Raw genomic sequence first — 23820 nt, forward strand, 5'->3', positions numbered from 1 at the left:
GAATTGATCTGCAGGCACTTCTTGGGTGGAAACATTAAGTTTATTTACAATATACCCAGCAGCAACTACACGTGTGCTTTCAACCCCAACTCTATTTCTGCACTGACTGCTGAGGTAGCCAGTGCTAATCTCCTATTGGTTACTACACATCATGTGATTTCTTCAAACAAATATTATTCTTAAAGGTAAATTGCACACTAAATAAAACCATAATTACTTCAATACTCAAGGGCCTGCTATGGTAGGCTGGGCCATCACAGCATCAGAGTCCTCTGCAGCAGAACTTGTAAGTGATCTTGCTCAACAGTGAGGTGGCATCTATGGTGTCTGATCCTGTACCCTAGTTCCTGTGCACTTCTGCCTAGTGAGTCACCATGTGAAGACTCTTTTCCCACCTCCTTCCTTCCCGAGGAGGATTGAAAGTAGTTTTTATCAGTTCACCCTTTTCCAGAACACAGTGGTATGCGCTTCAGTACATTTGGCAAATTATTTGCTTGTAAGTTTCTGAAGGGAAATTTGCAAATGTTTTCATTTGGCTCAGTAACCATTTTCCCTGCTCAAAATTACAATAGGTTCCTTCAGACATACAACAACCTGTTAGGGTAGAGTTAAAACTGGAGCAGAAGTTCCATGCTCTCTGTGATGTTACTGGTGGCTCAAAGGCCTGTGGCTGAAAGCCAGCACTGCTTTTTTTCCCTTTATTCTTTCACAGAGTGAGGGCATCACTGGTAAGACCAACATTCATTGCTCGTCCCCAATTGCCCTTGAACTGAATGGTTTGTGAGACCATTTCAGGGGGCAGTTAAGACTCAACAACATTGCTGTGGTTCTGGAGTCACATGTAGGCCAGACCAGGTAAGAATGGCAGATTTCCTTCCCTAAAGGACATTAATGAATCCGATGGTTTTTTACAACAATAGATGTTAGTTTCATGGTCACCATTACTAAGACTAGCTTTCAATTCCCGATTTATTAATTGAATTTAAATTCCACCAGCTGTTGTGGTGGGATTTGAGCCCTTGTCTCTAGGGCATTAATGTGAGGCTCTGGAATACTAAAATAAAAGCAAAATACTGCGGATGCTGGAAATCTGAAATAAAAACAGAAAATGCTGGAAAAACTCAGCAGGTCTGACATGCTGTCATGCACAGATGTTCTGTGGAGAGAGAAATAGGGTCATATGGACTCAAAAACTTTAACTCTGTTTCTCTCCCCACGGGTGCTGCCAGACCTGCTGAGTTTTTCCAGCATTTTCTGTTTGTACTCTGGATTATTAGTGCAGCGATATTACCACTACCTAAGAGGTGGTCAATTTTAAGAGGTAGTTATGTTCACACTTCCATTTAGGAAATAGGCTTCTCTGGTCAAGGGGGTTACCTTCTCCATCAATTGTGCACACTTGCTAACAACAATATCAAAAACTCAACATTGAAGAAGTTGATCGCGGGGTTTCCAATGATTGGAATACCAGCTTCTCTTAATTGGTTCTATGAAACAAAATTACAAAGCAACAGAATGTGTCAACAATAGAGTAATGAAAATAACTTAGATAAGATTGCTTTTCCAATTCTGAACTGTGGATTGGTTTACTGCTATGCTTATGTCCAAGGTGATTAAGATTGTGCCAATTGAAATGAGTTTGAGACTACTAAAATGGGAGTGGGCTAAGAGCGGATTGAGACTGCTGAAGATGGGAGTGCACTGAGAGTGGATTGAGATTGTTCTAGATGGCAGTGGACTGAGAGTGGATTGGGACTTTTCAAGATGGGAGTGGACTGAGAGTGGATTGAGATTGTTCAAGATGGGAGTGGACTGAGAGTGGATTGAGACTTTTCAAGATGGGAGTGCACTGAGAGTGGATTGAGATTGTTCAAGATGGGATTGGATTAAAAGTGGGTTGAGATTGTTCAAGATGGGAAAATTGAGAGTGAATACTGAACTCAAATAGTCATGGATTAACAAATGCAGGATGAAAGCCAAGGCTGAAAGCTGTGCAGATTTGTGTGAAAGGTATTTATAGAGTTTAGATTAATGGAGTATTTGTATTGTCTCCTAGGGTTTTCTGTGAACTGCCACTAACATTGCCCTCTGGATCTGCAAAATATCATAGCCTCTTCAAATATTAAACAAAGGAAGAAAAAGCCTTATTTTCCTGTGAGATTTACTGCAGGGCATGAGAGCAAATGAAAAGAGATATTAAAGAATGAAAGGCAGCTTGCTCTTGTGCTGCATGCTGTCTAACTGAATCACTTGGTAAGATGACAGCTCTCATTTGACATTCAATTTGTTATCATGGGCAGAATTTTACGTTGGGCGTGTGGGCGCGTGCCCGAGTGTAACATGACGCGTGATGACGTTGGGCGTGTGTCCCGATGTCATTGGGCACTCGCATGACATTTCGTTTGGCGGGTGCGCACCGGAGTTGGCTGCGCGCCGGCGGATAATTGAAAGGCCTATTAAGGCCATTAGCAAGCCAACTAAAATCAAATTAACGCCGTCCATCCAGCCTTATGGTTGGCGGGCGGGCGAATAGGCCAAGCGGCCTTCACGTTTTTAGGTAATCTCATCCACAAGCAGGATAAGGTTTTCTAAAGCAAATAAACATTAAATAAAAACTTTACTTTTGAATTAACGACATATCCCAGCTCATGTGACAGAGTCACATGAGGGGACATGTTTTTAAAAAAATGTTACTGTCTATATTAATTTTTTTAAAAAAGCGCTTCAATCTCCCTGAGATTGAAGTAACGTCTTAGAGGTCCTACGGGGAAAGGAGAGGGTGGATCCTGTGGGATGGTTCCCCGAGCAGCCTGTCAAAGTCATTTGGCAGAATGCCTAATCTGTGAGCTCTGTGCCTCAGGGAGACTGAAGCACTCTTTCACGCGAACTGCACGCCAGGCCCGCTCTCCCTCTCCCCCCCCCCCCCCCCACCGCCTGCACAGGCAGCGCTGAGCACTGCCGCCCGCGATCCATTCAGGGCGGGCCTTAATTGGCCCACCCGCGTGAAATCGTGGCACAGAGCGGATAGTGGGAGGCGGGCGGCTTCCTGACTGCCCCCTCCCGCTCCCGCCGAGCCTGCCCGACGAAGGAAAAATTCTAGCCCATGTTTTACTTCATTCTTTCAGTTTTCTTTCAGTTTTCACATATCCTCCGTCAAGAGCAACCTCTGACGTTTTAGGCTTCTTTTCATGGAGCTCTGTTAGTAATTGCACTGGTTCAGAAGCAGAATTTTGTTTCATTTACCCGGGGGGGGCCTTAGCGTTTACACTTTGGCATAAGTTGAAGCTCGGTCAGCAGTAACTTGAGTGTCTGCACACAATAGACATCCAAACAATACCATAATGCTCTCGTTAGATTACTTCACTTAACTGATGGGATGGCTGGATCAATTTGTGCCTCCTGATGGGACTGATTCCACAGATGCAGCAGAAGAAGATGTTGGCAGTGTTTTTTACCCAGAGCTATATTGGGTGCATTTCTATTTGGATGAAAAGGGGAGATTCTGATGTAATTTTTTGGGGGGGGTCGTTTTCAGTTCAGCAGTGTGGTGGACTGGGGAAATTTGAGCTTGTACAGAGCGACAGATGGCATCAGCAGCAACACCACTGACAACCCATCAGCAATTTATTTATTTTGCATTATTGTTTAATGTGCTTGATTTAAGAGGGCAGAACAAGCATTGTTCTTTCTCTTTCTTGCTTCAGTATGAACTGTGCATGTTGCAACTATTGTGCTAAGCTGATCTTGTCCAGAAAACTGCCTCGCAGTGCGCACTACATCTGGACATATGAAGGCAAACACCCCAACCTTGCTTGAAATTGGGCCTCAGGCCTCACCTACATCATGCCAGCAAGTGATGGATGCCTATCGGATATTCCAATGCAGCTTGCTGATTGGGGCCTTCTCAGGATTGGCCAGTTCAGGTGCTGAGCCAGCCTGCAGATATGGCTTGGGGGACATGAGGGTGCAGTAAAAGTAAACAGGGAAGAGGTGAGTGTGAGCTAGTACTGACCTGTGGTATTCCTTTGGAACCGTGAAGAATACTCCAGCTCCACCTTAAGCTAAGTAAAGAAGTTGGCCTGGATTTTGTGGTCAGTGGCCAGTGACAGGGTTGCAGCTGACTTTAAAGAAAACATTCCATATAGATCTCCGTGGTGTGGATTGACCCTTTCCAAATATTAACTTAATCCTAATGCTATCTATTGGGGATCTCTGTTGACCAGCAAGAGCGATGTCATCAAGTAGGCTGAGCAGCCAATCATGTTGAAGAATTCTCACAGACAGAAAGCCAGGAAATAACAAACATGTTTTATCATCCACTTTTTATAATTTTACAGAAAATGAAATAAAAATTGGGACTTACACAAGTTATTAAAGTAGAAGCTGAAAAATCATAAACATTTTTTTAAAGTGCTTTTTACTGTTTTGAAAATCTTCAGCAAATTCTAGGGTTTTTTTAACATGAGATAACAAAATTTCACATTTCACAAATACAACATTTGTTTGTCTAGGTTAAAGAGGGTGTTTAGCAGTAATTATGAACATCATGCACCATTAAAAGCCCAGTTACATCCCTCATTCAAAAAGGTGAGCTTTTCATGAGGTTTTAAACTGATCTATATGGGACCTATGGGCTATATCAGCTGTGGCACAGTTGATGGCATAGTTGGCTTTGAGTCACAGGTTCTGGGTTCAAGTCCCTCTCTAGGACTTGAGCACAAAAATCAAAGCTGCGCTCCAATGCAGTCTTGAAGAAGTGCTGCAATGTTGGAGGTGCCGGATGTGACATTAACCCAGGCCTCACCTGCCCTCTCAGGTGGACGCGAATGATCCCACGGCACTGTTTGAAAGGAGAGCTGGGGAGTTATCCCTGGTGTCCCAGACAATATTGATCCTTAATCAACATCACAGAAACACGATTACCTCGTCATTACCATGTTGCTGTTGGTGGGAGTTTGTAGTGTGCAGTTTGGCTGCCACATTCCCTACATTACAATAGTGACTACATTTCGGAAGGTTAAGATGTCCAGAAGTCATAAAAAGTGCTAGATAAATGCAAGTCTTTTTTTCAGCGAGGCTAACAACATAAAAAGGGCACGGTCACGTCAAATCTGTGATTTCCATCTGTGAGGGCTTTGCACCTGGTGGTGGAGCAGGGAATCATCGACAGCAGCTTCTGGATTTTCACATGTAACAGCTCATATGTGGATGCCAGGAGCTGTTGCCAGTTTCACAGAGTAATGAAATGGAATGCTAACAGTCTCATCGTCATTACAAAATCCAGTCCTTTTCCTGATCTTCGATAGCTTCCCTCAAGGGATGCTGGTTCTGCCAAAGAACACATGGAAATGCTGAGCGTGGGGCAGAGCAGCGTATGCCCTGAGCACTTTCTACTGAATTTGGCAGGGGGATCCTTAAAAGTGGCAAATTCAAGGAGTCTGACACATGTTCTAGGCCAGCACACCCAGACACTTGGAAGGTGCCTCCAGTCAATTTGATGCACTTCTCGGAAGGAATCAACATGTAGGATCATGTCTGAGAATTGGTTCCCCTGCCTGAATTCTGCGCACAAAAATCAGACATAACAAGGAACCCACTTCTCCCGCAAAGTGCTGAGGCAGGTCTTTGTGTTGTTAAGAGTGAGTCAAGGTTGCAGTGGTCAGGCGCAATGCACATTTCTCGCTGAAGTAGCAGTGCATCCTAAGAAGTCCACCTTTTACTTACTCACTTACATCGTTGCACTCCAAGGGTTAAAAGTGGGCGGAATAGACTGAAATGCTGTCCCAACTACAATCTCAATTCACGCCTTATGGTCACGTTTCTTATTCTTAACACATTACTCTTGATCTGTCTCCTGATTAAGTATCCACTTCACCATGAACCAATTGCTGTCTATCTCTTTAATGTGTGTGTCCTGATGCTGGACATTCCTAGAGTTAGGCCTTCCCTGATATTCACTACCTCCTACTCATACTCCCAACAATGCATGTGTTCTGTTTCTGACTGCCTTGTACTGCTGACCTCAGCCAAATGGCACTGATTGATGAATATGCACTGGATTGGGCCAATTCTCATGCTTTTTTTTTTTTTTTACAGTATTTGTGTTGTGGCACACAATGTAATCCGGCTGTATGTCCTGTTGCGCAGTAGAGGCGTTGGCATGTTTGGAACATTTAATAAGTACAGTTAAAATGCAGCTTTAATGTTGGTTAGGTGCCAGCTATGAATTATTAACTAAGTCAAAGCTCCAAAGTTGTGTGTCTTGGCCCAGCTAACAGTCTCTGAGGTTGCTCAAACGTTGCGGATCAGAGATTACAGAAAGCAGAATCAATAAGTATCTTTGTACTTTAACAACTGCTGCACTCCCGTTCCTCCTCCTTCCCAACCATTATTTTCCAAATTATCCAGGCTACTGAGGTACTTTGTCTGGGAGCAATCAGGTCAGGGTCCAGTAAAACGATAGGTGCACTAAACCATTTCTTACTGTTGTGCGGGTCATGTGACTGTATAGACTAATCGGCGCTAAGTGTGGGGAATCTTAGGGATGGAGATTTTTAGCTGTTTTCTTGCAACAAGCATGTAGTCTCCTCTGAAGCCTGTTGATAGAGTGCACTGCTCCTTACAGCAAACCCGTCCAGCACTCTCCAAGTTTGTTACGACTGGTGATGAGAATAAAAAGCGCTGATGCAGCATTCCGATATTTTAAGGGAATAAAAGAAGTATACTCGCCAGCAATGCCTCACTTTGGCAGAATTGACCCGTCTGACTCACCTGTCAATGCATTGAGCGATTAGGGTTCTACTTTGTAGCTAATGAATTAACGGCGGAGGAGAAACAGAAAACAATTCTCCGGAGTGTCTGCGAGAGTAAAGCCTATAATCTAATCCATAGCTTGACGGCTCCAACTGCACCAAATTCCAGATCCTTCACCGAGCTGGTCCACCTCATGAAAGGACATTTTCAGCCTAAACCCTCTGTGATCGTGCAAAGATTCAAGTTTATTTCTCAAGTTGATTGCAATGTACACTACAAAGTTATAACAGTTAAACGAGCACTGAGACTTCGGTGATACTCTAGTCGACATTTTGCAAGATTGTTTGATAAACAACATAAACGATGAGGCCATTCAGCACCATTTGCTTGCAGAAGTTGCGATAGACCTGAAGTGCGCCATGGAGATAGCGCTAGCAATGGAGAGCGCTGAGAGGGACTTGCAGGCTCTGCAGAGTGTGCAACACGGCGCAGTTTTACAACTGGGGTGAGAACCTGACCCCGGGTGTGGTGTGAAGATCAGGGAGACTGCAGTGAAGCAGGACACAGTCACTACTAGAAAAACAAAAAGAAATACTGGAGGCAGCTCACCAGTAACCCAGAAGTTAAAGTGTTACCGTTGTGGGGGAAATCATGCACCCGATGCCTGTAGATTTAAAGAGGCAGGATGCCACTACGGCCACAAAAAGGGCATGTTGTTAAACAGTGCAGGACTTGATCAAGACAGCCATTCAGACAACAGGACAAGTTAAATGAAATGCTCAATATAGATGAGCCAGAAGTTACTGAAGCTGACGTTTATTCCCTACACAATCTGTAGGCCAGGAAAACTGAACCAATCACTGTTACATTTCAAATAAATGGAAAGCCTCTGCTCATGGAGGTGGACAAAGGGGCATCGACCACAGTGGTGGGAGAACACATCTTTAAATACCTCAGAGAAGGTACCCAGCCAGTTTGGGGAAAACCTCTGCTCAGTTAAAAACATACACAGGAGAACCAATACAAGTGAAAGGCATCACCTCTGTACATGTATCATACAGACAACAGCTCAGCTGACAATAATTGTTGTGATTGGAGAAGGACCTCGCCTTCTGGGCCTCAACAGGTTGAAGGAAATCAAACTAAATTGGTTAGAAATTTTTCGGATCAGGACTGGAGGAATTCCAGAATTGTTGAAAAAGTATGACAGAGTATTCCAAGATAAGTTGGGAAAAATCAAAGGTCTACAAGCTAAAATATACGTCGACCCTGAAGCAACTTCCCGGTTTTTTAAGCCAAGACCTGTGCCTTACGCTCTGAGAGAAAAGGTTGATATGGAATAATGTCATTTGGAGGAATTAGGAATAATATGGCCAATCCAGTTTTCAGAGTGGGCAGCAGCCATAGTCCCTATACTAAAACCAGACCAAACCATTTGCATCCGCAGGGATTATAAATTAACTGTAAACAAGGCTGCGAAATTAGACCAATACCCAATCTCAAAGGTTAAAAACCTGTTTGCCAAACTTGCAGGAGGAAGATCCTACACTAAACTGGATATGAATCATGCATACCATCAGCTTGAGCTGGACGACACATCAAGAAATTATGTCACCATAAACACGATTAAGGGCCTGTACCAGTATACACATCTCCCCTTGGCTGTGTCCTTCGCCTGTGTGATTTTCCAGAGAACAATAGAAAGCTTACTACAAGGACTCCCCTGAGTTATAGTGTACCTGGACGATGTCCTAATCATAGGGTCCACAGAAGCAGAGCATGTGGCAAACCTGGAAGAGGTTCTGAAGAGATTTTAAGAGGCTGGTGTTAGTTTAAAAAGAGAAAAGTGCACATTCCAAGTAAAGGAAGTTGCGTATCTGGGTCATCGAGTGGATGCTCAAGGGTTGCATCCATTAGAAGAGAAAGTCAGAGCCATCAAGGAAGCGCCCTCTCCTACCAACGTCACGGAGCTCAAGTCATTTTTTGGGCACGGTAAACTATTATGGTTGATTTTTGCCTAATTTATCTGCAGTGTTAGCCCCTTTACACTTAATATTGAAGAAGAACCACAGATGGTCCTGGAAAGCTCAGCAAGAGGAAGCTTTCACTAGAGTTAAGAAGCTTTTACACTCGTCGTGTCTGTTAGTGCACTATGACCCATCTAAGGAATTGATGCTCACTTGTAATTCATCTCCCTATGGAGTAAGAGCAGTGTTGTCACAAAAGATGGAGGATGGATCTAAAAGACCAATAGGAGATGTATCCAGGACCCTCTCTACAGCCGAGAAAGGATACTCACAAATTGAAAAAGAGGGCTTATCTATCGTATTTGAAGTAAAGGAGTTCCAGCAATATTTACATGGTCGACACTTCAGCATTGTGTCAGATCACAAACCACTGTTAGGTTTGTTTAGTGAAGATAAGGCAATCCCACCGATAGCTTCTGCTAGAATTCAAAGATGGGCTTTAATTTTGTCGACATATGGGTACACTTTTATGCACCGTCTGGGTGTGCATATACCAAATGCAGAAGCCCTTAGTCATCTCCCTTTGCTAGATAGTATTACACATGTTCCAGTACCTCAAGAGGTAGTACTTGCATTAAATTTCCTGGACTCCTCATCAGTCTGCATGAGACAGTTAAAGAATTGGACAAATCGGGTTCCAAATTTATGAAGAGTCCATGAACAAGTGTTACAAGTCAAACGCACAAGTTCCTGAAGAATTAAAATAATTCTTTGTACATAGATCCGAATTGAGTTGACAAGAAGGTATTTTATTATGGGGAGAAAGAGTAGTTATCCCTGTGCAAGGAAGAGAACTATTAATAGTAGAACTCCATAGTGCGCATCCTGGTATTTCGAAAATGAAGATGCTCGCACAAAGTTATATCTGGTGGCCGGGTACAGATAGTGATATCAAAAAAATGCTGAAATGCCATCTCCAGTGTCAGCAACACTGCAGCAACCAAGCAGAAGTTGTCCGTTTCAGCCCCACTGCATCCATGTTAGTGGCCTGGTCGACCCTGGGTTAAACTACATATTGACTACGTAGGTCCAATTCTAGGCACTGTGTTTCTTGTGATTATCAACACACATTCCAGATGGATGGACATGTTTGAAGTGAGATCACCTACTTAGCCTGCAACCATTGAAAAACTGTGCCAGAGTTTGTGTTCCTGGTTTACCTGAAGCTATTGTGTCAGACAATGATACAGCTTTCAGTAGTACTGAATTCCAAAGATCCGTGAACCAAAATGGAATTAATCACATAAGAACAGCACCGTACCATCCCTCATCTAATGGCTTGGCAGAAAGAGTGGTGCAAACCTTTAAAACAGATATGAGGAAATTATCAGAGGGTACATTAGAAACACGAATTTCAAGATTCCTGTTCAGCTATTGTACAACTCCTCCTGCGACCACCGGTTTAACACCTTCAGAATTGTTAACGAAGTGCCAACTTTATACAAGATTGAGTCTATTATTTCCTAATTTAGAGGGGAAGGTGGAGAGAAACCAGGAAGCCAAAGTAAATCATGATGTTTACAGTAAAGGTCGAGAGTTTACTGTGAACGAAATTGTGCAACAGAGCCGAGATGGGTCCCTGGAACGATTGTTTCTGAAACAGGAGCTTTATCTTATCAGGTAGAAGTGGAAAACAGGCTTATTAGGAAACACGTGGATCATCTCAGAAGTCGAGAAACCCTCCAAAAACCAGTTAATCCACCTGAAACCAAAATCAAGACTTCGACACCTGAGGTGCCAGATCGACAAAGAGACATACCTGATGTCTCTGCTGAAGTAAATAATTCTGAACTACCATTGCCTAGGGATGTCCCTGAAGCTGTAGTTCCTGTTCAAATCAAGCCAATAGAAGAACCTCCTGTTGTAGAGTTGTGTCGCTCTACCTGAATCCGAAAACCTCCTCAAGGACTGAATTTATAATGGCATCAACTGCATATGATCGTATATAATATGGGTTCAGATGTTTTCTAAATAAGAGGGCCAAACAAACGTAAAGGGGGAGGAATGTAATGATTGTAAATTAAACCATTTCTTACTGTTATGGGGATCATGTGACTGTATGGACCAATCAGCCTTAGGTGTGGGGAATCTTAGGGGTGGAGCTTTTTAGCCTTGGTCTTGGAGCAAGCATGTAGCCTCATCTGGAGTCTATTAATAAAGTTCACTGTTTCTTACAAGAAACCCACCCTGCACTCTCCAAGTTTATTACATGTGAGTTCTTGATTGATTGGGTAAACAATGTTGAGTCAACAGCACAAGATGGAGCCAGCCCTAACTTCTGAGGTAAAGTTTTGAATCTTGCTGTGAGCAGCAGAATGAAACTGGCTTTTCAAAATGGGATTTTTCTTTTGATGTGATGTTTTCACTCATCCAAGAGAGAAGTATCTTTTCTGCTTCATACACGGATGGGTCAATCTTCCTTAGTATGATCTACCAGCAAGAAGCCTTGTCCTCTGGCCCAGGAGTTTTCATTTGTTCATTTTTAATGAATGTAACTAGGAGGCAATCGACCTGTGTTTCTAGCCTAAGGATAAAGCTCTTCAGTTGTACCATGAACTTGGAAAAAGAAACCCTCACCCGTGCTCCAATGTCAGCATCAAGCACTCACTGGTAAGGCAAAGAATAGGTTATCTCAATGTCTGGTTGTGCTGGGAGTATTTATTAAAAACTGGGCTGCTGTTCTACTGTATCTCCATCTTATGGAATAACACTGTCAACTTGCTACTTATTTGGCATAAGAATGGCTGCTCATGGAAAGGTGACTTTGGTGTTGGGTTTATACAGCTAATTGTCATATAACCTCCACCTCTAATACAGGTTAGAAGACGAGAAAACATTGAAACTCTGGTATTAACTTTTTATTAATTCAAGTCAATTGGGTAATGAAAAGCAACCCTTTACATTAAGGTAAAAGCAAAATACTGTGGATGCTGGAAATCTGAAATGAAAACAGAAAAACTCAGGAGGTCTGGCAGGATCTGTGGAGAGAGACGAACAGATTTAATGGCAGGGATTTTCCGGCCCAGTTGGCGCGGGCGTCATGGCGGGCAATGTGGGGGTGGGGCCAATATAGCGAGAAGGCCAAAATTCCGTTTCACGCCATTGTGAAACCAGTTTGCAATTGTCCGATTCCCCCCTTCAATAACGGGCTGCGTTTCCCACTGCCGCACATCGGGACCCTAATTTCAATACTTTAGCATTTCATTATAAGCCCTGCTCGCTGGAACCATTCCCCACCCCACCCCCATGTTGGATCATTCGGGCATGTCAGGGTTTCACAATCGTACATTAGCAATGTGCACCTGGCGAGCTGCACTTCACTCAGGAGTTCGAGGCTTGTTTGCTTACCTTGCTTTGGGCAGCACTTGTGGTCATCAGCTCCAGGCTTCACAGACAGCACCACACCTTACGGGGGGTCACAGGCAGGTCTCTACCTACCAAACCAGCCATAAGGCCGGGGGTGGCTTTTCAACGGCTGCAGGGCTATGGCTTGCTTGGGGAATGGGGTGAAGTGGCCTCGGGCAAGGGAAGAGGCTGCAGGGTGATGACTGTACTGGGGAAAAGAGTGTATCCCAGGGTGTGTGTGGGGGCACAAGTTGATCTATGCAAGTGGCCTCAAGATGGTGAGGGCTGAGGAGGCAGACTCCAGAGGAGATGAGGCCAGATGGAGATGTGAGGGTGTGTGTGAGAGAATGAGTGGTGATGTCCCTTGAGCAGGCAGTGAGTGAGATGCCAGTGAAGGTGTGATGGGCTTGAGTATGTGAGTTTAGAGTGATGAGATGGTTGCCTTAACCTGGCGGCACGGATGAGATTTTCTATTTTCTGCACTAGATGGCTAGCCTCTTGTGTGCAGCATTGGCACTGACCACCTCTGCCAATGCCTCCCAGGCCAGAATGGTGAGACTGATGGGCCTCCTGTGTCCAGAGCGGGGGGTAGAGGACATCGCAGCGGGTCTCTGTAGCTTCCAGAAGGTGTCCCAGGGATGCATCGTTGAAATGGGGGGGCTGCACTCTCCTTGGTTTTTGGGACCATGTATTCACTGGATCAATCCTGGGTTGCAAGCATTGAGAAGCGTGCGCGTGGCTGCAGTTTAGATATGGTACCTGGCGTGAGGGAGCGGTGAGGTATTGGCGTGGTGGGCAAAATAGAGGCTGCCCGCCAGCGAGACAGAGTTTTTCCTGTGGCTGCATAATTAAGGAGACGGGGAATGGGACGATACGATGTGAAAACCCTGCCTTTGTGGCCAGCGGGTAAAATGAATTTTTTCCCACCTACTATTGCACTTGGTGCAAATCTGAGATGATTCTGCCCAATTCTTCGCGTTCGCCTGACTCTTCTTCAGAGCAGCTCTTAAGGAGAGTCATACGGACTTGAAACGTTAACTCTGTTTCCCTCTTCACAGATGCTGCTAGACCTGCTGAGTTTTTCCAGCATTTTCTGATTTTATTACCACCCTTCACATGCAGTGTATGTTGTATATAGGTACTAATTGGAACATTATACCTTACATACCAGGAGCTCTTTTCAAGAGATCAAAAGCATGTTTCATTAACTTAGACTAGCCTCAGCAAGACTCAAAAAGACCTTCAGTGGCTGTATATTTTATATGCATTATTGTGTCTTTAAAGCAACCCATTTTAATTACATTTGGTTAATTTCAGGTCAATGACCTTTATTCATTAATGAGAAACCATGTGTATCACTTATGGCTTTGCTTCTTATCCCATTCCTAGGTATCTATAACAAAAACCTATTAGTCTGGCATTATCTTCCCTATAATTGTTTAACTAATGTACAATATCTTTTCACGGCTTGCTAACAAAGTAATGTTTCCAGTAGCTCCAGGCCTAGCCTTACATCTTTTCTAACCACTGCAGAATCAGGCTTTAATATATGAGCGTGTGTTTTTATATTAACGGAATATATAGCTATGCTACCTTGTACAACTATTATTACAGTTGGTATCGAGCCTGTGGGGTTTGCTCCACAGTTTCCACCAGACTTGAGAACAATTGATGCTGACATAACAACATAGGAAGTTCTGTCTGGCTATGGTATAGTTCAAACAAGAAGGTACAAAATGGAAAGGCAGAGGCAGCCCGCCTTGTCTTTTTCTAAACACAAAGGCCCAGATTTTCACAGAGTCGGGCTAATTCTGGAGGACTTTGGAAATGGCAGGTGGGACCCAATTCTGGGGGTTCCGCCCCCATTTCCCTTTCTGGCAATTTTCACCGGCACAGGATAAGGGTTTCAGATAGCGAGTCCACATCCTGCACTTCTGACCTGGCCAGCTGCAATGCCAGTATAGGTATCTCATGTCCCCATAAATTTTTGTGGTGTCTGACCAGCTTCTTGAGGACCCATGGTTCATGGCTCCTCAGAGGTGTCTGAACTATAGTCTGGATTTGGGAAACCTCTGACAGGTAAGTCTAAGAGGTCTCACCCATGCCCCATTATATCCTCCATGCCCGCTCCATGTGTCCTCCTGTTCCCCATGCCACCTCCATGCCATCTCATACTCCTATGCCTGCTCTATGTCCCAATGCCCTCTTACATTGCCCATGCCCCCTCCATGCCCTTTCATAACCCCCATGTCTGACCATCTGTTTCTGTTAATACTGTAGCCAGATGGCCGCTTTATGAATACTTGGCTCAGCACATTTAGACAGCTTAAGAATGGCTGTTAATATATTTATGAGGCTATAATAAGTTTTTCTTTCTTTCACATGACATTTCAATGTCTGTATGTTTACTTGGAGAAGAATAAAAGGTGTGAAGAGGTTTAAAGCTTCTGTCATTGATACTATGAATGGCTGCATCTGATTGACACTTACATAGGATTGTCAGAACCGCAGTTTTTTTCAAAGGAGATTTTCTGGGGGGGATGTTTTTTGATGAGCATTTCAAACACCTGCTACTGTTATATAGTTCATTGGTTCTATATATAGTGGATACTGGGTGGATGGACATGGAGGATGCAGGAGGCATGGAAGGGGCAAGGGGTACTGGAAAGTGTATGAAAATGGCACGGGGCATGGGGGTTATGAGGGGGCATGGAGGGGTCATGGGGTATATGAGAGGCATGGAGGGAGAATGGGGGTATGGGACGGGTGGGGGAGTACAAAGTGCCATGGGACATATAAGGGGGCAAGGAGGGGGAATGGGGGTTTGAGTGACTGGCTGAGGGTGGTGTGAGGGATGAGGGTTAAAGGTCTAACAGGTAATAGTACAACTTGTCCGAAGTCCCAGAGAACCAGGGTGGGCCTTCTAACCCGCCTTTCCCAATACTCACCCACCTCCATTGTAGAGTAAAGGGTTAACATCAGAACATTAACATCAGAAGCATACATGATGCTGATGTAAGGCTACCTCTGAGCTGCCTCTGGAGGGGCTTTTTAAAGGAGATGGAAGCTACCCGACTTGACCTTCCTGCTTCCCCAAAAAGCCAGCCCAAAGCAGTAGAACGGGGAGCGAGAGTGAAAAGCAAGGAAAAAAGTCCAATTAAATTAGGAATGAGTTCGGATAAAGGTGCTTTGAACTAGGTGTAACTTGAACTGCATATTTTAAAGACTGGGTGTTGGTGTTTTAAACAAGGGTGTTTGGGTGCTTGTGTCTTTATTAACATTGTATTGTCATGATTGACTGACAGCATTAAAATGTCTTTCAATGATCAGCAGTTCTGTCTGGGGCAAACCAGACACCACAGCCATTTAATATTCACCTTTTCTATGTGTAACATCTCCTGTGCACCAATGAATAAAAGAAGTCCCCATTGATTCAACTGAAGAATCTGTTCCACTTCAAGAAACTGTTAAAAGTCAGATATCTGAAAAGGACATTTTAACACCTAATAGACAATTTGCGGCTCTTTCTCTCGTATCTGCATTGTGAGGTTTAGAACTTTGACTGTGCCTTTTCTGATTCTATGATTAGTTTTTTTAACTGTAGTCACTTTAACCAGTTTATTACACATCATGAATAAAATGTTTTATTTAAAACAGATTTCTTAGAAAGCACTGCCTGGATATTAATAAGTTGTGACAGTTTCAGCCATTCAGTCAGTGAAGAGCAGGCAGAGAAGTTTAAAAGTTCTTTGTCAGCAAAATAAAGTATTTTATCCTCATCATCAGGTTGAAAAAGGAAGGCAAACAGAGAAAATACGAAATGATTTAGCTATACCGCAAGAATGAAAGAAAAACTGGCTAAAACAGAGTGATTACGTTGTTTGAAAAGATAAAAGGATTAATTACAAGGTAACAGCGGTGATAACCACATGTAATATATATTATATATATTTATTTTCTTTATTGTTTCATGAAATGTGCTCATCGCTGGCAAGGCCAGCATTTGTTGCCCATCTCTAATTGCCCTTAAACTTAATGGCTTACTCTGCCATTTCAGAGGGAGTTTGCTGTTTGCCTGGAGTCACATGTAGGCCAGACCAGGTAAGGACAGCAAATTTCCTTCCTTAAAGGACATTAGGGAACCAGATGGGTTGTTACAACAATCAATGATAGTTTTCATGGTCACCATTACTGAGACTAGCTTTATATTCCGATTTGCTAGTTCAATTTAAATTCCACCCGCTGCTATGGTGGGATTTGAACCCACGGCCTCAAAGCATTAGCCTGGGCCTCTGGATTACTAGTTCAGTGACATTACTACTAAGTCACCATATACCCCAAAATATAAATATATATTTGTGATGCTAAAAATCAGACTTCATACTAAATATCTAGCTTCATTGTAAAGAAGTTTGTGTATTTGCATATCACACTCAGGCTTAGTTATTTTCAAGATGTACATGGTTTCCAACCTTACTTACTATCCAAGATCTCATGTTGAAAAGTATTTATGGTGTAGGAGTCAGGTGAGTACATGATCTGACTATATTCTGATGACTGCTAACATTCACCATATTGGCTCTCGCGTGAAGAACAACCACCTGAACATGAGAATTGAGGACACATTCCTGAGATTTCCTTATGTGCACAGCAAGTGGAAAAAGCTGACCACCAACTGCACAAACTCAGAAAACTACCCCAATGATTTTATTGAACTAAACTCAACCAAGCAGGTTAACCTGCAAGCATGGGTCCTGTTAAAGAGTGTGCTGGTTCCCCTGTTTAATCTCCAATAAGATGTGCCATAATTTGGAGGTATTTATTCAGCCTAGGAATGTTAATCCTGTAGGCAATGGAGAAAAAAGATGCAGTTTTCAGTCCCTAAGATGTTCTTAATGGAAACTATTATGTAACAAACATGAGATAAAGTGCGACATTAAAACATGCAAGCCTTAATGTCTGGAATTCCATCAGTTGTTATTTTATATGAACACTTCAAGGTAGCACAAACAAATCCATTTTTGTAAATCTTTTGTACTCTTATTCCATATTTGTTGAACCTACTGCCAATATTTTGATAACTGGGAATAATACATGCGAGAGGATGAGATGGTTTCATTCAAGGAATTTTTAAAATAAAACTGATACTAGCTGTTTCTGGACTAAGTTTAAAAAGTATTCTTTGTAGTTTCTTGAATTGATAAATATCTTTGCTTCCGTAAATTATTTAAGTATAAATAAATTTGATTAATAGTTTTAACCTGCACAAATCTAAGTTTCTGACACTTCCTGTCACTTGATAAATTGAAGATATAATGGGAACTTTATATAGAATTCAGTAAACAACCTATCTCAATTATAGCTACCTATTAGACCTGGGCTCCATTAACCATGCAAAGCACAAGTGATAGCTTTAGATTGAAGACTGTCAAGTATACCATTTATTTTGAAAAAAAACTATTGCCAAATCATTTGAACGAGCAATACAATGATTTAAGAAACCCTTCCATAACAGACGCAAATAGATGGAGCAGATATCTCCCCAGCCTTATAGACCTTGAATAATCTTCCCCTCTCCTGACCACTCTCTCCCCCACACCTCACTTCCTAGTTGTGCAACAGTTTTATACATGTTACAATTAAAAAAAAACACCTAATTTCCAATTGTAAAAACTTAGGGTGAGCTGACTGCAAAGGTCAGAATTGGCATTGAAGAATGAGCACCATCTTGCATTTCAGGAACAACAGTATAATGGCTGTCCAACAGTAGGAGAGAGAAGTGGTTGTAAAATAATTTGTCTCCATTGAAGTACAATGACACAGATCACAGGCCTGCACTTTTGAGGAAACAGGACTGTAGACATTCGATATGCCCTATTTAATGAGTTTGGCAGTGACTTGGGCTTGACTAAACACCCATAGCATCTCCAGTTTTATGCCTTCCCAGGAGAAGGAACGGTTGGTATGTGGAGCTAGATTCAGCCAAGGATGGAGCCTGATATCCTTTTCTCTTATGTAATACATATACCTAACCAAGATTAGATTAATAGCTCTGGCGTTGTGAAATTCTACAACACAAATTGGATTATGATGCAGAACAGATGAGAATGTATTCAATTCACAGTGTCATGAAACATAAGTTAAAACCATTCCACAACTTGCAAAGGGATTTTGATATTACTCTTGTTGTTTTATTATTAATAAATTAATATATATTCAGTGCTTCATGTGCAGATTCATATTTTATCACACTGCAGTGCTAGAGTACATAAACAAGCCCCATATTATCATACCTCTGCCAGGCCTGCAGAGAAGTGGTTACAGTTCTTGTGCATGAGATGGTAGGCATTGCCCTTGAACTCCTTCCCAAGCTCTTCAATAATTTTGTCGACATCTTCCTCTGTGAAGTCTGTGGTGCCAAGGGCGATGGCCTCTCTGAATAAAAACAACAATTTTGTTTTCAGGAATATATTTGGTATGTTCCAATTTCCCGTGGCATTGATCACTGTGAGTCAGAGGATAGGCTGTACACGACAATAGGGATGTTCTACCATGCATTATCAGGGCTCACTGATTAACACCGATAGAATAAAGCACTTTGCATATTTACTACACGGCATTCTGTGTTATAAAGCTGACACTTTCATGATTCAGTAAATTTCTGTGACAACTCTAAATCAGTAGCTTTGATTTTTACTGCATTTTCTTTGATCAATATCATTCTTTTTATCTCTTATATTACATTTATTATATTTGAGACAGATGCCTGGGCTGTGAAACTATTGCATCAGCCACCTTTTCCTGCCCCAGCTCATCCCTGTCTTTCTCCTAATTTCCTCCTCTCTCAACTCCTTCAGCCCCTGAAGACATTTTTTTTTTGGTTAAAAAAAATGGTTTCTAGTGCAAAACTGATAGGTTTTTACCACCACATGAACTGCAGGATATCTCTCTCCTGGCTCAAGCTACTGCACATGTCTGCCTGTTTTTCAGGCATGGGCCCTAGTTAAGAACGTGACATGAGAAATAGGAACATGAATGGGCCATTAGGCCCTTTGAGCCTGCTCCATCATTCAATATGATCGTGGCTGATCTTCCACTTGCTCAGGGGTCTCATAATAACAATAGTATTAGTTCAGCCTCATACAGAACTAAAGCCACATGCATTATCCAGCATGATCAATAGATAGTCATCAGCAAAGACTTTGGGTGGAATTTTCCAGCCCCTCACGCCTGCAGGTTCTTCCAGTCCCACTGATGTGAACAAAGATTTCAGTGGCTCGCCAGCCCCACTGCCGGAGAACCTTCGGAGTGCTGGAAAACTCGTCCCGTGTTTCTAATCTCTAGCTGAAGGGCCCTGAGAATATTTATAATGTCCCATCATTACTTTGGGTAAAATGATAGAGCAAGCGATGCCTGATAGAGTGAGGTCGCAGAGCAAAGCCTGAATCACAGATTGAGATCTAGGGCAGAATTCTTACCTTGATGGGTGGGCAGCTGATCCCCGCCGCCGAAACGGGGCCCGCTGCCATTTTGAGTAGGCGGGCCAATTAATGCTTGTCCAGTGGCCTGCCCAACAAGAAGTGCTATGCACTTCCTGTGCCGGGGGGGGTGGGGGGAGGGAATCCCCAGCTGTCAAAGTGTGCTGTTTCACGCATGCGGGTGAAAGAGTGCATTGCTCCCTGAGGAAAAGTCCTGTCTCAGGGAGATTCATGAGAGGTAACTAAACTCTAAAATTACATAAATATTACAATTAGTAACGTCCCCCTCAAGTGACAATGTCACACGAGTTGGGACATGTTAATAATAAACACAAAATTTATAAATTTTTTTAAAAAACGGACATGAAACTTCATCCTGCCAGTGGATGAAGTTTCATTAATAAACTGCAGCCCGCTGGGGCTCCTGGCCTGCCCACCAGCCTTAAGGTTGGCTGGGCAGGGTGTTTAATAAGGTTAATTAACCTGTCAATGGCCTTAATTGGCCATTGACAGGTCGGCGGGCGGACAGCTGATTTCCCTGTCCGCCTGCCTTCGTGAATATTTAAAGGGACCGGGATAATGTCGGGGATTCCTCCCAACGTTATCCCGTGTCATTTTCCCCTCGGCAAGTAGACCCTGCCCCTAAATCACCGAGGGGAAAATCCTGGCCCTAAATTGCAAAGCGAGGCCTGACAAAAGTGAGGCCTGAATCACAAAGTGAGGCCTGGTTCACAGAATGAAGCCTGACACAGAGCGAGGCCTGATACAGAGCGAGGCCTGATACAGATTGAGGCCTGAATTATAGAGTGAGATCGCAGAGCAAGTCCTGAATCACAGATTGAGACCTGAATTTCAAAGCGAGGCCTGACACAAACGAGGCTGAATCGCAAGGTAAGGCCTGACTCACAGAGCGAGGCCTGGCAAACCAAGACCTGAATCACAAAGTGAAGCTTGACTCATAGAGCGAGGCCTGACACAAGCGAGGCCTGAATCATAACTGAGGCCTGACACACAGGTTAAGGCCTGACACAGAGCAAGGCCTAGCTGAATCCCAGAGCTGACACAGAGTGAGGCTTGATTCACAGAGAGAGGCCTGACTCACAGAATCAGCCTGCATATAACAAACAATCACAGCCATGAGCTGGAAGTTGAGAATTTTGGCATGGCCTGACAGCCACACGGGCTAATTTGAGAAGCAGCTGAAACTAGCATAAGTGGCAGGAATCTGGTTTAAGCAAGCATTAAATAAAAATAAAAAGTTTGATTGAGATAAACGAATCATAAGTCCACCGTTAAGTCGGAGATTATTTCTGTGAAACCTCCCAGCTGAACTGCAGCTTTTACAAAGTTTTTGTGAAGTTCATTTTTTGTTTAACCATGATTGGAAGCTTTGATGACCTTGATCACTGAGTCAGACCTTGGCCCATGATTCGCTGGAGGTTTCTGCTGCAATCTGGAGCTTTTCAGAAGCTATGTTTTTGGGTTTTCTCAATAAATGCTTTGTTGGAAACCCAAGTGAGCGACCGTGCGATGGGCCACTTGTTGAATGCACTAATCAGTTTGAAACTAAGCCCTACAGACCAGAAGATTTAACTCTGAATAGGTACCGGGTCATTTAATTTTACAGAAGGTGATGACGGGACAGTAAAAATGTTTATTTGGTAATGTGCTGTATGCTACGGTAGAGCTAAGCATAAATATGAGGCTAGTCTCAGGGGAATAAAAAACTAACAGTCAATGTAAATAAAGCACAGGAGCCTGTGAATGGACCTACATTATACAGAGTCTATAATAGTTGTGCAATGTGCTTCCAGGCTCCGATTAATTTGGAGTCCTGAGCTCAACAGTTATCAGTGAAAGGGTTTGGAAATTGAATTTATATTAGTGGGAATTAAAGTTTGCATTAAAAGCGAAAAGAAGAAAGACTAGGGCCAGAATTTAACTTCCGGCGAGCGGGCCTGTGCCCAACACCCCCGAGCATAATATGTCACGTGGTCCCTACATCACATGTAGGTCCGTGCGTCCCTACATCGTCACGCGCTCACACGATATTTCATTTGGCGGGTGTGCACTTGGCTCCAGCATGCCCACCGATAATTAAAAGGCCTATTAAGGCCATTAACAAGCCAATTAAAATCAAATTTACGCTGCCCGTCCAACCTTCCGGGTTGGCGGGCGGGCGAAAAGGCCAAGCGGCCTTTACATTTTTTCGGGTATCTCCATCCACGAGCGGCATGAGTTTTTCTGAAGCAAATAAACGTTAACCAAGAACTTTATTTTTGAATTAAAAACATGTCCCAGCTCATGTGACAGAGGGGACATGTTTTTAAAAAATTTTTACTACCTTTAATCATTTTTTTAAAAAAGTGCTTCGATCGCCCTGAGGGGGCTTCGTGCCTCAGGGAGATTGAAGCGCTCTTTCGCGTGCATGTGCGAACTGCACGCCAGACCTGCTCTCCCTCCTCCCCACACCACCCCCCCCCCCCGCCCGCACAGGTAGTGCTGAACGTTGCCGCCCGCGATCCACACAGGGCAGGCCTCAACTGGCCCATTCGCGTGAAATCGTGGAGCAGAGCCGATTGCGGGCAGCAGTCGGCTTCCCAACTTCCCCTGCCCGCTCCCGTTGAACCCACCCAATGAGGAAAAAATTCTGGCATAGCATTTACATAGCACCTTTCACGACCACTGGGCGGCTCAAAGCACTTTTGGGCCAATCAGGTACTGTAGCCACTATTGCAATATAGGAAACTCAGCAGCCAATTTGCACTCAGCAAACTCCCACAAACAGCAATGTGATAATGAGCAGATAATCTGTTTTTGTGATGTTAATTGAGGGATAAAGATTGGCAGGGACCCCAGGAATAACTTTCCTGCTCTCTTTCAAACTAGTGCCATGGGATCTTGTATATCCAATCAAGCAGCCAGAGCTTCAGTTTAACATCTCATCCACAAGGCTGCACCTCTACCTGCGCAGCACTCCCTCAGTACTGCACTGGAGCTTTGATTTTTGTGCTCAAGACCTGAATTGAGACTTGAACCTACAATATAGGGGTTAGGAGCAGCAGTAGGCCATTCAGCCCTTGTGATTTAGAGGTGAGAGAGCTACCAACTGAGCTATAGCTGATACTGGTGAGGCAGAAGGCTTTGTATTCAAGCCCCATCATGAAGCTTCAGTCCAATATGACAATTAAGTGCTGTATTGAGCAAGTATTACAAAATTGATCCCTCAATTAAGATCACTAAAACAGATTATCAGGGCACTATCAAATTGGTGTTTTTGGGCGATTGCTACGCATGCAAATTGGCTGCCACATTTCCGACATTACGGCAGTGACAATACTTCAAAAGTGTTTCATTGGTCTGGGACACCTTGAGATTTTGAAAGGTGCTATAAAAATCTTTTAATGAGATGTAATTATCTGAAAAGGAAGAGTGTGCAGGGTTACAGGCAGAAGCCGGGACAATGGCACGAAGTGAATTGCTCGTTGGGAGAGCCAGTGCCGGCACGATGGGCTGAATGACCTCCTTTTGCACCGTAATGATTTTGTGGTTCTGTTTATATTAGACTGAGGCTCTGTCTACTTGTTCAAGTGAATATATCAGATCTCATGGTGTTCCTCAAAGTACAGAGGAGTTCTTCCTGTGTCCTGGTCAACACTTATCCCTCAACCAAAATCACCAAAACGGATGAACTGGTCATTGGTCACTTTGTTGCTGTGGGATCTCGTTACTTAAACAAACTCTGCAACATCAGTGGCTGCACTCCAAAAGTAACTCGAGCTGTGTAATGCTTTCAGACATCACAAAATCACAGAATCACAGTGCAGAAGAGGCCCTTCGGCCCATTGAGTCTGCACCGACATGTGAGAAACACCTGACCTACCTACCTAATCCCATTTACCAGCACTTGGCCCATAGCCTTGAATGTTATGATGTGCCAGGTACTTTTTAAAGGATGTGAGGCAACCCGCCTCCACCACCCTCCCAGGCAACACATTCCAGACCGTCACAAAACCCTCTGGGTAAAAAAGTTTTTCCTCACATTCCCCCTAAACCTCCTGCCCCTCACCTTGAACTTGTGTCCCCTCGTGACTGACCCTTCAACTAAGGGGAACAGCTGCTCCCTATCCATGCCCCTCATAATCTTGTATACCTCGATCAGGTCGCCCCTCAGTCTTCTCTGCTCCAATGAAAAGAACCCAAGTCTATCCAAACTC

At 43.5% G+C, this 23820-nt stretch overlaps 1 protein-coding gene across 1 annotated transcript in view; it reads right to left on the reverse strand.

The window, feature by feature from the left end:
• LOC121292287 (deubiquitinase DESI2) overlaps positions 1-23820 on the reverse strand; it is an 86469-nt gene that overhangs the window by 10751 nt on the left and 51898 nt on the right. The window contains exon 6 of the mRNA XM_041214137.1: positions 18419-18560. Within this exon, the coding sequence (XP_041070071.1) occupies positions 18419-18560 (142 nt within the window). The remainder of the gene's footprint in view (positions 1-18418; positions 18561-23820) is intronic.

This window comes from Carcharodon carcharias, chromosome 20 (assembly GCF_017639515.1).
Source record: "Carcharodon carcharias isolate sCarCar2 chromosome 20, sCarCar2.pri, whole genome shotgun sequence".
NCBI classification, from domain to species: domain Eukaryota; kingdom Metazoa; phylum Chordata; class Chondrichthyes; order Lamniformes; family Lamnidae; genus Carcharodon; species Carcharodon carcharias.